We start from the raw sequence: 12,162 nt of genomic DNA, 5'->3' as shown, positions 1-12,162 counted from the left end.
TATATATGCAAGGTATGAGAGCAAAATTGTTTCATTTACTTTTTTCCTCTGAGGATATAGTGGACTGCGAACCACTTGATAGACTACTTAGCAACTGTCATGCAACTAACAGGAACTATCAGTGTTTAGTAAACAACTAAACTTTGAGAAATACTATATTAAGTGATTCTGCAACCTCTCGTTCTCTAGAATAATGATTCTTCCCTGGGGATATACAAGCATACATACACAAAGCAACAGATGGCCAGGGCCCTATCTCAGAACCTCAAGTCTTTCATTTTTTTTAAAAGGTCCGTGGGTGACCTTTGATGTCTATTCTTGGTTATAACTGTTCTATGGTAATCCTGATTACTTCAGACTATCTCCTTTCAAAGTTTGGGACTTTTTTTTTTAGTGCGAACGTGGAACTATATCAAGAGTCTAAGAGTTTAGTGCTTTGCAGTGGTTGTCAGTGGGGCAAATACTTAGGAGTATATTTTGATTGTCACAGTGATTGGGGAAGACTGCTGGCATTCATTGAGATGTTGCTTGTCAGGCAATGTGGGACAGTCCCATACAACAGAGAATTGTCTTGTGTCCTGTGTGACTTTTGAAAGTTTTATCAATTATAAATTAGTAATCCTCTAATATGTAATACTTGTACATCTTTTTACAAGAATCTATCCAGAAAGCTCAATAACTTGTGTTCTTTTAGAATGGAATACTTTAAAATCTCAATCATGACATAAATTATAAATTTGCTTACATATCTCTATAAATTAACTCATTCAATTGAAAGGTTATAAGATGAATAACAGAGACCTCTGGGAGAAAGCACAGTGTTCTTCAAATTCATAATGCATTTGATTTTTTTTTCTAGAAGGGAGACATGTTCAGTTCGCAAAGATTTCACAGATTGTTGAAGAAACATTTTATCAACTAATTTCTAATCATTCAGGGTATCTGAAATGTGGCAACTCATTAGCTGCTTTTATAATTGAAAGAGGTAAGTGCAAGTACTTGGGATGTGTTCATTTGTACAAAAACTATTAAGTAACTTAATGATCTGAACTATGCTAGAGTAATATTTTAATTAACTACCTTTGCCCCTGTTGACAGTGGTGCTGCACTGATTTGAAGTGGCCTTTTCTAGTAGGTGTGGGTCATTAAACACAAAGATTCTCAAAGGTAGAGATAAAGTATACTGAACAGGAACCAATAGAGAACTGTAGAATGGTAAAATAACCTAATATTTTAATCAGTAACTGTGTTGGAGTCACTACCAGCTTGAAATCTAACCCCATTATAACAAATATTGAGAGGGACTCTATAAAAATTAATATATTTTCTTCACTTTCAAATAATAAAAGATTAAAGTGAAAAATCATGAATCTTTGTTTTTTCCTGTGAATATTACTATGTGATTCCAATTACATTTTATCTTTTATTTATCCTGTAATATTCTACATTGATCATTAATTAAACACATTTGAATATTATAGATGATACAAAAACAATTTGATATTTGGTTCTTATTCTTAAGGATTTTTTGTAACCTAGTTGGGGAGAAGATATATATGATTGTTAAAGGGTCAACTTTAGTTTGAAATCATGGAGCATGATACCTCCATGCTTTCTCATTCTGTCTCAAGATCACTTTGGCTGTTTGGGTGTTTTTGTGTTTCCATACAAATTGTACAATTATTTGTTCCAGTTCTGTGAAAAATGCTGTTGATATTTTGATAGGAATTGCATTGAGTCTGTAGATTGCCTTGGGTAGTATGGTCATTTTAAGAATATTACTTCTTCCAGTCCTTGAGCATGGTATATCTTTCCATTTATTTGTTGTCAACTTCAGTTCTTTCATTAACGTCTTACAGTTTTCTAAGTATGTCTTTTACCTCCTTGGTTAGATTTATTCCTATGTATTTTATTCTTTCTGATGCAATTTTAAGTGGGATTGCTTTTTTAATTTGTGTTTTTGATAGTTCATTATTAGTGTATAGAAATGCAACAGATTTCTATATATTAATTTTATATCATGCAACTTTACTGAATTCATTTATTAGTTGTAATAGTTTTTTGGTGGAGTCTTTAAGGATTTCTGTATATAGTATGTCATCTGCAAACAGTGACAGTCTTCTGATCCAATTTGTTTTCCTTTTATTTCTTTTTCTTGTCTGATTACTGTGGCTAGGGCTTCCAATACTATGTTGAATAAAAGTAGTGAGGGTGGGTATCCTTATCTTATTCCTCTGATATAAGAAGAAATGCTTTCAGCTTTTCACCATTGAGTATGATGTTGGCTGTGGGTTTGTCATATATGGCCTTTATTACGTTGAGGTATGTTCTGTTCCTACCCACTTTGTTGAGAGTTTTTTCTTTTTAATCATAAATTGATGTTGAATTTTGCTGAAAGCTTTTTCTGCATCTATTGAGATGATCATATGCTTTTAAATTTTCAGTTTGTTAATGTGGTGTGTCACATTGATTGATTTGTGGATATTAGACCATCCTAGCATCCCCAGAATAAATCCCACTTGATTATGGTGTATGATCCTTCTTTTAATGTATTGTGGAATTTGGTTTGATAATATTTTGCTGAAGATTTTTTTGCATCTGTGTTTAGGCATATTTGTCTGTAATTTTCTTTTTTGTGGTATCTTTGTCTGGTTTTGGTATCAGGGTAATGCTGGCCTTATAATGAGTTTGGAAGTGACCCCTCCTCTTCAATTTTTTGGAATAGTTTGAGAAGAATAGGTATTAACTCTTCTCTAAATGTTTGGTGGAAGTCACCTGTGAAGCCATCTGGTCCTGGACTTTTGTATGTTGGGAGTTTTTAAATTACTGATTCAATTTCATTACTAGTAATTGGTCTGTTCATATTTTCTGTTTCTTCCTGGTTCAGTCTTGGGAGATTGTATGTTTCTAGGAATTTATCTGTTTCTTATAGGTTTTTCATTTTATTGGCATATAATTGTTCAGAGTAATCTCTTATGATTCTTGGTATTTCTGTGGTGTCAGTTGTAACTTCCCTTTTTTCATTTCCAATTTTATTTATGTGGGCCTTCTCTCTTTTTCTTGATGTATCTGGCTAAAGGTTTATCAATTTTGTTTCTTTTCAGAGAACCAACTCTTAGTTTCATTGATCTTTTCTATTTTTTTTTTAGTCTCTTTCATTTATTTCTGCTCTGACCTTTATGATTTCTTTTCTTCTAACTTTAGGTTTTGGCTATATCTATTTTTCTTGTTCTTTTAGGTGTAAGGTTAGATGATTGATTTGAGATTTTTCTTGTTTCCTGAAGTAGACTTGTTTTTTCTAATTTTTTTAGAAGTTTTATAGTTTTATTTATTTTATTGATTGATTGATTGATTGATTGCTGCATTGGGACTTTGTTGCTACACGCCAGCCCTCTCTAGTTGCGTCGAGTGGGGGCTACTCTTCATTGTGGTGTGCGGGCTTCTCATTGCAGTGGCTTCTCTTGTTGCGGAGCCTGGGTTTAGGTGTGTGGGCGTCAGTAGTTGTGGCACGTGGACTCAGTGGTTCTGGCTCACGGGCTCTAGAGTTCAGGCTCAGTAGTTGTGGCACACAGGCTTAGTTGCTCTATGGCATGTGGGCTCTTCCCAGACCAGGGCTCAAACCAGTGTCCCTTGCATTGGCAGGCGGATTCTCAGCCACTGAGCCACTAGGGAAGCCCTGAAGTAGACTTGTTTTAATTTCCTTCCTACATCTGCTTTTGCTACATCCCATAGGTTTTGGGTCATTGTGCTTGCAGTTTCATTTGTGTCCAGGTATTTTTTTATTTCCTTTTTGATGTCTTCAGTGATCCATTGATTGTTTAGTAGCAAGTTGTTTAGACTCCACCTGTTTGTGCTTTTTTGTGCTTTTGTTTCTTGTGATTGATTTCCATTTTCATAGCGTCGTGCTCGGAAAAGATGCCTTATATGATTTCAGTATTCTTAAATTTATTGAGACTTACTTTGTGGCATAGCATGTGATCTGTCCTGGAGAATGTTCCACGTGCACTTGAAAAGAATGTGTATTCTACTATTTTGGATGAAATGTTCCATATATGTTAACTTCCATTGGGTCTGATGTGTCATCCAAAACCGGCGTTTTCTAATTGATTTTGTGTCTGGATGGTCTGGCCATTGATGGAAGTGGGGTGTAGTCCCCTACTATTACTGTATTATTGTCAGTTTCTCCTGTTACGTTTATTAATATTTGCTTTATATATCTAGGTACTCCTATGTTGAGTGCTTTACATTTACAAATGTTATATATACTTTTAGGATTGATCCCTTTTTCATTGTGTAGTGTTCTCTTTTGTCTTTTTACTGTCTTTGTTTTAAAGTCTGTTTTGTCTGATAATAAGTATTGCTACTCCAGCTTTCTTTTCATTCTGTTTGCATGGAATACCTTTGTCCCCTTCACTTTCAATCTGTGTGTGTCTTTAGATCTGAAGTGAGTCTCTTGTAGGTAGTATATGTGTGGATCTTGTTTTCTTCTATGTTTTGTTTTATTTATTTTTTATTTTTTTGCGGTACGCGGGCCTCTCACTGTTGTGGCCTCTCCCGTTGCGGAGCACAGGCTTCAGACGCGCAGGCTCAGCGGCCATGGCTAATGGGCCTAGCCGCTCCGCGGCATGTGGGATCTTCCCGGACCGGGGCACAAACCCGTGTCCCCTGCATTGGCAGGCAGACTCTCAACCACTGTGCCACCAGGGAAGACCGGATCTTGTTTTCTTATACAGACACTTTATGTCTTTTGATTGGAGCTTTTAGTTCATTTACATTTAAAGTAATTATTGATAGATATATACTTATTACCATTTTGTTAACTTGTTTTCAGGTTATTTTTATAGTTCTTTTTTGTCCCTTCTTTTGCTCTCTTCCCTTGTGATTTGATGACTGTCTTTAGCGGTTGTGTTTGGATTCCTTTCCCTCTTTTGTGTGTGCATCTGTATTATAGGTTTTTGGTTTACGTCTACCATGAGGTACATATATAATTATATATATATATATATATATATATATATATATAGTTATATATATATATATATATATATATTTATGGGTGAGTATTTTAAGTTGATGATCTCTCAAGTTCAGATGCATTCTAATCACCCTGTATTTTTACTCCCCCCAAAGGTTAATGTATTTTACATCTTTTTGGCGTGTGTATCCCTTAACTACTTGTTGTGGCTGTAGATGATTTTACTGCTTTTGTTTTTTAACCTTCCTACTAATTTTATAAGTGGCTGATCTATCAACTTTACTGTATGTTTGCCTTTACCAGTGAAATTTTTCCTTTCGTAATTTTCATATTTCTAATTATGATCTTTTCTGTTTAGAGCAGTCCCTTTAACATTTCTTGTAAAGCTGATTTTTTGGTGCTGACTCTTTTAGTTTTTGCTTATTTGTAAAATCTTTGTCTTTCCTTCAAATCTAAATGATAACCTGGTCAGGTAGAGTATCCTCTACCGTAGGTTTTTTCCTTTCATTGTAGGTTTTTTTCCTTTCATTGCTTTGAATATATTGTGCCACTCCCTTCTGGCCTGCAAAGTTTCTGCTGAAAAGTCAGCTAAAAGTCTTATAGGAGTTCCCTTGTATGTAACTAGTTGCCTTTCTCTTTCTGCTGTTCTCTTCCTTTATCTTTAATATTTGCCTTTTTAATTATAATGTGTCTTGGTTTGAACCTCTTTCAGTTCACCTTTTTGAGACTGTGTGACTCCTGGACCTGGATTTATATTTTCTTCCCCAGGTTAGAGAAGTTTTTAGCTACTATTTCTTCAAATAAGTTCTCTTTCTGTCTCTCTTCTCCTTCTGGGACCCCTATAATGCACATGTTAGTATGCTTGGTATTGTTTCAGAGGTGTCTTAAACTATCCTCATTTTTTAAATTCTTTTTTTTTCTCTTTAGCTTAGGTGATTTCCACCACTCTGTCTTCCAGATCGCTGATTCGTTCCTCTGTACTAGCAAATCTACTGTTGATTTTTTTAGTGTATTTTTTATTTTAGTTATTGTATTTCTTAGCTCTGTTTGGTGGTGCTTTATATTTTCTACCTCTGTGTTCATCCATTCTTCTCCTGTCTTCAGTGACCATCTTTATGATCATTATCTTGAACTCTTTAATCAAGTAGATTGCTTATCTCCACTTCATTTAGTTCTTTTTATGAGGTTATGTCTTATTCCTTCGTTTGGAACATAATTCTCTGTCTCTTCGTATTGCCCAATTCTCTATGTGTTTATTTCTATGTGTTAGATAGTTCAGTTACATTTCCCCCTCTTGGAGAAGTAGCCTTTTGTAGGAGACATCCTATGGGGCCCAGCAACACATTCTTCTCTGGTCACCAGGGCTGTATACTCTAGGGGTGCCCTCTATTTAGAATGTGTGTGCCCTTCTGTTGTGATGGGGCCTACTACTCTGGGCATGCAGGTAGGCAGGCCTGGCCCCTGACCCAGTTGGCTGTAAGACCAGATCCTGTGTGGTGGCTGTGAGCCCAGTGGAGGACAGGGTAGGCTTCCCTGCCATTTCCTCTTACATCTTGGTGAATTTCTTCTTTTGGTTATTTCCTCTTTTTCCTACATTATCAAACTCTAGTATCTCCCTGGAACATTGCAGTTTGAGTTACAGAGAAAGAAGCTGAGCTCTTGGCTACACTACTGCCCATTATAACTCAGAACATACATCACCATTCCAGAACTTACACTGACACTATACAATTCCCTTATATCACCCCATCCCCCACGCCCATACTAGAACTTTTTGGCCAACCCAATACATTAGAGATAATAGAACATTTTTACTTATCTAATCCTACTCCTCCAGCTTCCTTTATCTCAGTAAATGGCATCCATCCAGCTGCTAAAAATCTAAGGTCATCCATTATTTATCCCTTCCCCTAACATCTTACAATTTATCTTTAAGTCCTGTTTATTATATCCTCAAACTCTATCTCAGGTCTGATCTTTTTTTTTTTTTCATTTAACCTCCATCATTTGAGTCTTAAGTCATTATCTCTGACCTGGACTACTGTAACAGAGCCCCTAATTCAGCTTCTTGGACCTTACTCGAATCCTTTACCCAACTCCTTATGCTACTCACTCATAATGAAACTTAAATTTCAGTTTAAGGAGGGATTCTGCAACTGGTCTTCATGAGGTAATCTTTCCTCCTAATATTCTTTAACTTAGCTGTGTATCTGTTTCCTTCAAAGCTTTTATTACAATTTGTGGTTTTAGTCTTTTTTTCTTCTCTCCTATTAGAAGCTTCATGAGGGCCTGTCTTAATCAGCGTTTTATTCCTAGCATCTATTTCACTGCCTTTGGTAGGACTGCAACAATTTTTGTGGAATTAATGGAAGTCCTTTCTTAGGTAGTTGCAAATGTGGAACTGAACTTTGAAAGACGAGGACTAGAGATTTTCTGAAATCATCAACACAGAGGTAAAATATATCATGAGATAGGTACTCAGAGAAGAATATTTAGAGAAAAAAGAACAATGATCTAGCGACTAGGATATAGAAAGGCCACATAGTTAGGAGGTGAAAGGAAAAAACTATCTTCTGAGCATAGAGTTTCAAAGAAATCTCAAATGGAGTACAGCAAAAAATAATTCTATTGATTGTAGTAGAAATGTAGACAAAGTATAATATAAAACATCTGCCTTTTAAATTGTGATATTATTGAAGTATTTTTTTAAATTTTGCTTCCTAGAAGACTCTCAAACTCTTATTTGAAATTGTGGAATTATTTTTCCAACTTTTTGGTCAATATATTTTACTAACTTTAAAATGGTAAGGTAGACTTTTTCATTGAACTACCGGTGTAATTAATTCATTTAACCTACTCTCTTTTTACACCAGGCATTTACTAGATGCTCAAATAAAAGTTTGTTGAATATAAATGGGGAAAAAAATGGTAAGAAAGAGTTGGAGGTTGAACATAGGGAAGAGGAAGGTAAAAATAACCTGCTGCTGTTAACCTTTTCTTTCAGCTGGACAGCGCGAAGTTGTAGCTGTAGGCACAGGTGAATACAATTATAGTCAGAGCATTCAGCCAAATGGAAGAGTGTTGCACGATACTCATGCTGTTGTTACGGCAAGGAGATCTCTCCTTAGGTAAGGTAACAAATATATTTAATTAAATATATTAAATATATATAAATATATCTGTTAATATTTAACAAATATATTTAATGCCATCAAATATTAATGCTCTTAGCCTAAAGCAATCACATATATATGTCTTTATTTACAAATGGAATTCTATTCATCATTGAGCCAAGGGTATGGCAGTCTTTTACTTATCCAAGCCATCTGATATTTTCATGTCACTTTGGAAACCTTATAGTAATTTCAGTGTCTAGCCTATGAATTTTAGTGGCTTCTATTATCAAGACCTTATGAACTCAGTTTTAAGAGTCATACAACCTTTTTTTAAGATAAAAATACTGTCTTTATTACTGATAAAAGTAATTGGAGACTATAGCTTTAGATCTGGACCAAGTAGGCTTGGTAAAGTTCACCCCTGAATTAGCCATACTTATCCAAAGGCAGTAATCAATGAGTTTCCACTCATGAGGTCTGTACAAAGTTTACCATATAGCAGAGTGTCGATAAAGTATTTTTTAGGCTGGCAGATCTCAGAGAGAAAGAGAGAAAGGGGCTGAAGTGAGGATGCCTAGTTTCTTTTTCCAAACTTATCAGTCACTCTGCTCCTTATAAGAGGCATAAGTAGCAGATAGTAGAGAAATAAACCAAGAATGTTACTCTTTGGAATTCCTTTTCTGTAAAAACATGAAAAGTGAGGAATGAGCATTACCTCCTGCAGTATTTACCAGCTTTTGTTCTCTTAAGTCATTAAGTTTACTTTTTATAAAACATTTTTAATCGAATTTTTCAAACAAAAGTGAGAATCAGATAATTAATTCCATCATTCAGTTGTCAGAATTCTGATACCAATACCCAATGATCATATCCAATTATTAGCATATCCAGTTATTAGGATTCTATTGTTCTTATTTAATTTATGCACCCTCACTTTTTGTTGGTGGTGTTTTTTTGCTGGAGTATTTTAAAACAAATTTAGACATATTATTTTATCTGAAAAACTTAAGTATATATCTCTAATAATAAGGAAAGAATCCTATAATCTTAAAAGGAAAGGTTTTGGGAAGTCCATGAAGGTAATGCAGCTCATTGTCCTCCCACCCCCCTTGGTGCTTAGTGAATTATTTGACCCCTTTAAAACTACCTCTTTTGTGTTTATTTCTTGTCTTGCTTGACACTGTCATTTATACTGGTGCTTAATATTTTATTATATATGTCTGATGATAGGATTAAAATCATGGTTTTTTTAAATAAGCAAAAGAGTATTTGTCCTCTGATTTAGTAGTTGTCTTTCAGGAAATCTATTTCACTTCTTAATTTAACTTACAGGCTTTGTTATGTTATTCCTATGCTCTTGTGTTTTTGTCTTCAGAACCACTAAGCATCAGGAACCACAGTTGTTGTTTGTCTGCCTGTTTTGGCATGGAAGGGAAAATAGAAGTAAAGCAGAAAATTGATACTTCACCTAGGAAACTGGGAGCAGAGCTGTCTAAGAAAGAAGGGATGAATCAGTAGAGAAATGGGTCTTTTGTAGAAAGTGATAGTTGAGTACTTTAATGTGAAATGAGAGTGGAGTGGTAGTCGAGGAATGATGCTTTAAGGCAGGTCACCGGGCAGACTGGGCTCTAACTGAAGACTTATCAAGGGACTTAATTCTTCATTAAGTAAGGCTAAGATTATTTTACAAGTTCCTATCAATATCAAAACTTTTGACATATAGGGACATTGTTCATAACATGAATATAATGTTTAAGATACTTCATTTTTAAATTTTCTTACTTGATGAAGTTCTATCTCATTAATTTTAGGTACTTTTATAGACAACTTATACTCTTCTACAGCAAAAATCCTGCTGTGATGAAAAAATCAATATTTTGTGCAGAACCAGCTTCTAATCTACTCACTCTCAAGCAGAATATCAACATTTATCTCTATATGAACCAGTTGCCTAAAGGATCAGCCCGGATTAAGTCACAATTGTAAGTATTATGGAAGCTGTTTTTGAAGGAATCTAGGATGGCCATATCCTGCATTCTGAATCCATACAGCAAAAGAACAAGTAAATTCATATCTATCCATATTCTCCCTCCAGCCTTGAGGTGTTATTTGTAGGCTGCAAGAGACCACAAATTCTTTCTCCTTCCCCTCCACTCAGTCTGATCCATTACTACTACTTAAATATTCCATGTACTTCACCGCTCTCTTTTTGATGCTGTTGAAAACCTTCTATTCCTTTCTAGTTGTAATACTTCATAAACTTTAGGAAGTATGGATTTATACACTCTTCACATACTAACACAGGAGTTAAGGAATGCAGTCTATTCTTCTGGTCAGTCTGTGGCCAGAACTTCATTATCTTGATGAATGGGTAGCATCAGTTAGCATGAAGTGTGAACAACACAGGCAAGCACAAAATTCACTTCAAGTCCAACTATCTAGAGATAACTGCGGTTTATAGTTTGTTTAAAAGCCTTCCAGTAACACCTTTGAAAACAAGGGTGAGTGTTTCTCTTGAGAGAAACCTCAAGAAAAATAATTTTAGATTTTATTGTTTTAACATATTTTGTTGGAGGTGAATCTTGAATATAAATTGCCAGTTTTCTTTTTTTCATTCTCTAATTTTGTAGTGTTTAAAAATTTTCATATGGAGAAAGGAAATAACTCACAAACTATGGCAGGGACAAAAATTAGGTTTTCATTTGATTTTAAGGGACATAAAGAATGGCAATAATATGAAATTTATCCTTGCTGGAGCTCTAAATATGGTTAATTTCTGTTTGGTTTTAATTTTGTGGAATGAAGTCACTCCATCCTACCTTGCTTTGGGTTTGCATCTATTTCTGTTACTGGAATTAAATGTACACTGGCAAGTTAAATATGTTTGAGAGCAGTTCTTAGGTACATACAGATTTTACTTTGTCGGCTTTGGGGTTTTCTTTGTTTTTTTAACATCTTTATTAGAGTATAATTGCTTTACAATGGTGTGTTAGTTTCTGCTTCATAACAAAGTGAATCAGTTATACATACACATATGTCCCCATACCTCTTCCCTCTTGCTTCTCCCTCCCTCCCACCCTCCCTATCCCACCCCTCTAGGTGGCCGCATAGCACAGGGAGATCAGCTCGGGGCTTTGGTTTTTAAAGGAAGAAACTTTCTTTTCTTTCTCTAGGCGTCGTAATCCATGTTCTGTGTCTGCATTTGAAGCCAGTGAAGAGCTGAGTCTCCATGTGGTTGTTGAAGGCAAAATTCATCTGACTGTCTATTGCCCTGCAGCTGTTGTTAATAGAATAAGCAGCATGGCCTCAAGTGACAAACTGATGAGATGGGGAGTGCTTGGTGTACAGGGAGCATTGCTGAGTCAGTTTATACATCCAGTTTATATCAGCACTATACTTGTTGGTGAGTCGGATTACAGTACCTCTTGGCCTCTTTCACTAAGTCATTTCACTATATTTTATTTACCAGTGTAAAATCAGAATTTGCATGCATGAAGCTTTACTTAAGGTAAAATTCAGATCCACTATTTTGTTGAGGTTTTCATTTCATGATAACTGGTCATCACATTTAGTATAATATGACTTTTGCCATCTTATCAGGAGGCTAATAAGAATCAATATGTTAGGCAATTACATATATTCTGTCTTGAATGTATACTTTTGTTTGTACAGTATTCAATTTTTCCCTTTCTTTTGGAAGAAGATGCTTCCTTGAACTTATCAAATTTAAAAGCTTATATTTAGTTATTCCTGAAATAAATATTAAATGCCCATTTTGGTTCTTTCTTACTTTTATGCTTTTTTTATACATTTGGTTATGATTTGGATCCTTTTGATTTGTGAAGTGAGTTGGAAGTAACTAGAACACAAATAATGTGAACTAGTAGTTTATTTCTTTCTTTGGTAGGGGCTATTATAGAATGCTGTATTTATATTTGAATGGTTTTCCAGATATTATCCCATTGACAGACATTTTGGGCACTCAATTCTATAGTTTTCATAAAGCCCTAAGAGTTTCAAAGCTTCAGGTACCCTTGGGAAACAATTTAAATACTACCATTACTTGGCTGT

The 12,162-nt window shown here is 35.0% G+C and overlaps 1 protein-coding gene across 2 annotated transcripts in view; it reads left to right on the top strand.

Moving 5' to 3' along the window:
* Window positions 1-12,162, top strand: part of ADAD1 (adenosine deaminase domain containing 1) — a gene marked incomplete at both ends in the record, with an annotated part of 50,528 nt that overhangs the window by 11,727 nt on the left and 26,639 nt on the right. Inside the window, 4 exons of one of the 2 annotated variants that reach the window (XM_079697074.1) lie at window positions 860-985; window positions 7,980-8,103; window positions 9,936-10,073; window positions 11,265-11,494. In XM_079697074.1, coding sequence (XP_079553200.1) covers window positions 860-985; window positions 7,980-8,103; window positions 9,936-10,073; window positions 11,265-11,494 — 618 coding nt within the window. Of the gene's footprint in view, window positions 1-859; window positions 986-7,979; window positions 8,104-9,902; window positions 10,074-11,264; window positions 11,495-12,162 lie in introns of both variants that reach the window. The other variant, XM_079697073.1, reaches the window with a different exon arrangement.

The sequence above is a fragment of the Hyperoodon ampullatus genome (assembly GCF_949752795.1).
Source record: "Hyperoodon ampullatus genome assembly, chromosome: 1".
Lineage (NCBI taxonomy): Eukaryota > Metazoa > Chordata > Mammalia > Artiodactyla > Ziphiidae > Hyperoodon > Hyperoodon ampullatus.
Note: the sequence above shows the minus strand (reverse complement) of the source record. Positions and strands in the feature narration are given on the sequence as shown.